The 3459-nt window shown below is 37.9% G+C and overlaps 1 protein-coding gene across 1 annotated transcript in view; it reads right to left on the bottom strand.

Annotated features, from left to right (window-relative positions):
• The window catches only part of NR1D2 (nuclear receptor subfamily 1 group D member 2), a 20255-nt gene extending 17131 nt beyond the window's left edge, over positions 1–3124 (bottom strand). Inside the window, exons 1-2 of the mRNA XM_034661828.1 lie at positions 2761–3124; positions 1780–1868 (exon numbers count right to left, since the gene is read on the bottom strand). Coding sequence (XP_034517719.1) covers positions 1780–1868; positions 2761–2818 — 147 coding nt within the window. The 5' untranslated portion in view covers positions 2819–3124. The remainder of the gene's footprint in view (positions 1–1779; positions 1869–2760) is intronic.
• Positions 3125–3459: the final 335 nt, after the last annotated feature.

Here is a 3459-nt window from a genome sequence, read left to right as displayed (position 1 = left end):
AAGAAAGAAAGAAAGAAAGAAAGAAAGAAAGAAAGAAAGAAAGAAAGAAAGGAGTTGACAGAGAAATGTGTTCCAGAGCTGTAATTCCCTCACTAGAACCAAGGACTCCATTAGAAGAGCTTGGTCTTTCCTGATCATTAACTGTTGACACCAGCAAGGTCTAACTGCATGTGCCAGATGCTCCTGGCTACTTGTCAGCAACAGGTACATGTGACACCACACACCCAAAGAGCAGCTACTGATCCAAGGAAAGGCAGTTCCCTGCTAGATGGCTACAATTAACTGCGTTTACCATACAAACAATTTAAGCATATGCCCTGTGATGGGTCTTCAAAGAGCTCCAGCTTCATGGTCTCAGGAAGAACGGAAAAGTCAAGAACACAATTACCAAAATTTTAAATTGCAGTTTCCTTGAATAACCAGCCACACATTTCATGATTCTGTATAATTTTGAAATATAACATTTTTAAATTTTATTACTGCAATATTATACTTGGACACTAGAATATCTGAACTAGACATATTTTAAGAGGGTACAGAACAATTATGTGTATTTATCAAGGATACACGATTAGGCTCATTTGCTTGTGCTTTAGTTTCTTCAGCAATAAAGTGAGAATGACACCTGCTCTACAATTATTTCACATTTTTATTTAAAAAAAAAAAAAAGAGTAGGGGCGCCTGGGTGGCTCAGTCTTTGGGCATCTGCCTTCGGCTCAGGGCGTGATCCTGGCATTAAGGGATCGAGCCCCGCATCGGGCTCCTCCACTGGGAGCCTGCTTCTCCCTCTCCCACTCCCCCTGCTTGTGTTCCCTCTCTCGCTGGCTGTCTCTCTCTGTCAAATAAATAAATAAAATCTTTAAAAAAAAAAAAAAAGAGTAAAACAGTATAGAATTTCTTAAACAGTGGAAAAGTGCTACTTCTGTATTAAATACTGACTAGTCTTGTGAAGTGACCCAGAGTTAAGAGCTACAAAACTCACAATTTATTCAGAGATACCCTAGAAAATATTTCTTCTTCCATCATGTATATTCTTTATCTTGCTTATCCATCATATCTTGCCAAACTGGATTCCTGTTCCTGCCTTTCAGTCAGAAAACAGCAAGAGCAAATGTCTCGGCCATATTAATTTTTGATACTCAGGAGAAATAATTGTCAGATTTTTTAAAAGGAGAGAGATTCCCTGGATAGAAGTAGAAGGTATAGACTATCTCACTTGGAATTAGCTGACCCTCTAAACAAGAAATATTCAATGAGCGTTAAAAATAAAATAAAGTTTCCCAAGTGTTCAGTTTATATTCAAGATTCTTTTACTCCCTTGGTATTACTTCTGAAGATACCACATTTTTACAAGTATGTAGAAATTATTCCCAACTCCTATTACCTGACATATCAGAATGTCGACATACCTCAGGAGACCTATTCAAAGTCTGGTTTAAACTAAGTTCCAACAAAGCAGCAGTGCCTTGTCTGTTTTGCTCCCTGCTATTTCCCCACCACCCGGAATAGTGCCCTGATGCATTAATGAATAGCATCTGTGCACCTGGTTTCATACTAAGTTTGAGCGAGATAGCAAATTTATTCTGATCAAAATCTTAAAAAAGAAATATTTTCACTGAATTAAAGATATATTTTTCAAAACAAGTTACATTTATATACTACATAAAATGCTTAAAACTTTAAGAGTAGCTGCTAACTTTTCTCATCCTCCCAGGTTATCAACTGTGGAAACTGGCAAGGCTAACTCCAATTTCTTTAATCCCAGAATCAGTAGCTTACCTTACAGCCTTCACAAGCATGAACTCCATAGTGGAATCCTGACGCCACATCCCCACAGACTTTACACAGTAGAACCATGCCACTAAATTCTAAGATACAAACAGACACAAAAAGTATAAAGCTGGAAGAAAAACTTCAACAACTGCTGGTTTTCTTTCCAAGTGATTCCAATTTATTTTATTCAACTTGTAAGTACATCCAAAAGATACAAATCTACTTTTACAATGCAAAAGAAAAATCTTTACAACAAATTAACAAATCCAAAGAAATCTTAGTTTTCTTTTAAAGACAGTTTATGGGCCTGCCAAAAATATCTGAGAGCCGGTTTTTTCCTTTCTTGTTGATTTTAGACATACAATGAAATTCTATAAATCTAGAGTTACTTTACACCACATATATGCAACCAGAACTAAAAACAATTCTCCTCAGTAAGAATGAAGAAGTCAGACAAGAGTCAATCAACAGAGGTGTGAACAGGTGTCTCCACAGGCTGCTGAACCATACTCAGTTCAGTTCACCTACAAGCACCGCTCCTCCCATGTTTCACCCAGTCTTACCTTCACACTCACTCAGGAGTCCAAATTTCACCACTCATTTAGTTACCCCAATGCTGCTTTGTTTTCTAATCCCAAATATTCCTAGCTCCAACTTCATGAAAGCAAACCCCTTTCCACAACAAGTACTCTGTTCTAGAAACCAGATTCAGTACCAAGAGTCCAGAAGAAAGGCAATTGGGAAAATGTGGTATAAGGGGATACCCTAGAGGAAATACGGTCAGGCAGAGTGCATATCACATATCTTGCTCTGTGGCAAGACCCAATTCTGACAACCCCTAGGCTGTAAAATCGTCACTGATTTCTTACCTAGCTACTAAACTATGATTACCCAGAAGGGGGTGAAATGACACCCAAATGAAAAACTGATTAAATAAACCCCACATGCAATTAATGGCACCAACCTTTGAGAACTAAAGTAACTTACTTGTCACTCCACTATGACTCTTTGTCATCCCAGGTGCACTTGATTTGCTTGTTTTCATAGAACAATCTATTCGATCATTCTTCAGGATGCCTTCAATATTGGAGAGATCACCATTTTTGGGATTACCGTTATTATCAGAATTTGAGCTATTTGGGGAGGATGGAACAGAGGAGGAGGAGGACTGGAAACTGTTCTCAGAACCCTCACTGTGACAAGAGGCAGGGCTAGAGGCTGAGCTGGAAGAACTGATATAGGCAATCACACCTCCTAGAAAAGAGGGGAGAATTCAGATAATCAGATACATGACAATATATATGTTCTCTGTTTTTCCAAATCTGAATAGTAAGGTCACTAACTTTAGAAACAGGTTGCTGACTAAATATCCACTTACCCTAAAAGGAGAAAGTAACTTATTTCCTTATTTCCTACTATTCTTCCTGCTTCCACGAAGTTCAAAGCACATATTTCCACTGATTAAAAAATAAGAAGGTTCTCAGTGACTTAATTATTCTGAGCACACAAAGATCCAAACCTAAAGCTTTTCACTTTCTAGTTTTTTTTTCCTAAAAGGAATGAAAAACCTTCCTGACTGACTACATGGCTTAGAGTAAACAAAATGTTTTGGTCATGTAGAAGTCTGCTTCTGGTCCTCTCTTTGCCTCCTTCATTATACCTTTCTATGACACAATCCTAGAAACA

The sequence above is a fragment of the Ailuropoda melanoleuca genome, chromosome 6 (genome assembly GCF_002007445.2).
Source record: "Ailuropoda melanoleuca isolate Jingjing chromosome 6, ASM200744v2, whole genome shotgun sequence".
Lineage (NCBI taxonomy): Eukaryota > Metazoa > Chordata > Mammalia > Carnivora > Ursidae > Ailuropoda > Ailuropoda melanoleuca.
The sequence above is the reverse complement of the archived record's forward strand: the minus strand, read 5'-3'. Positions and strand labels throughout refer to the sequence as shown.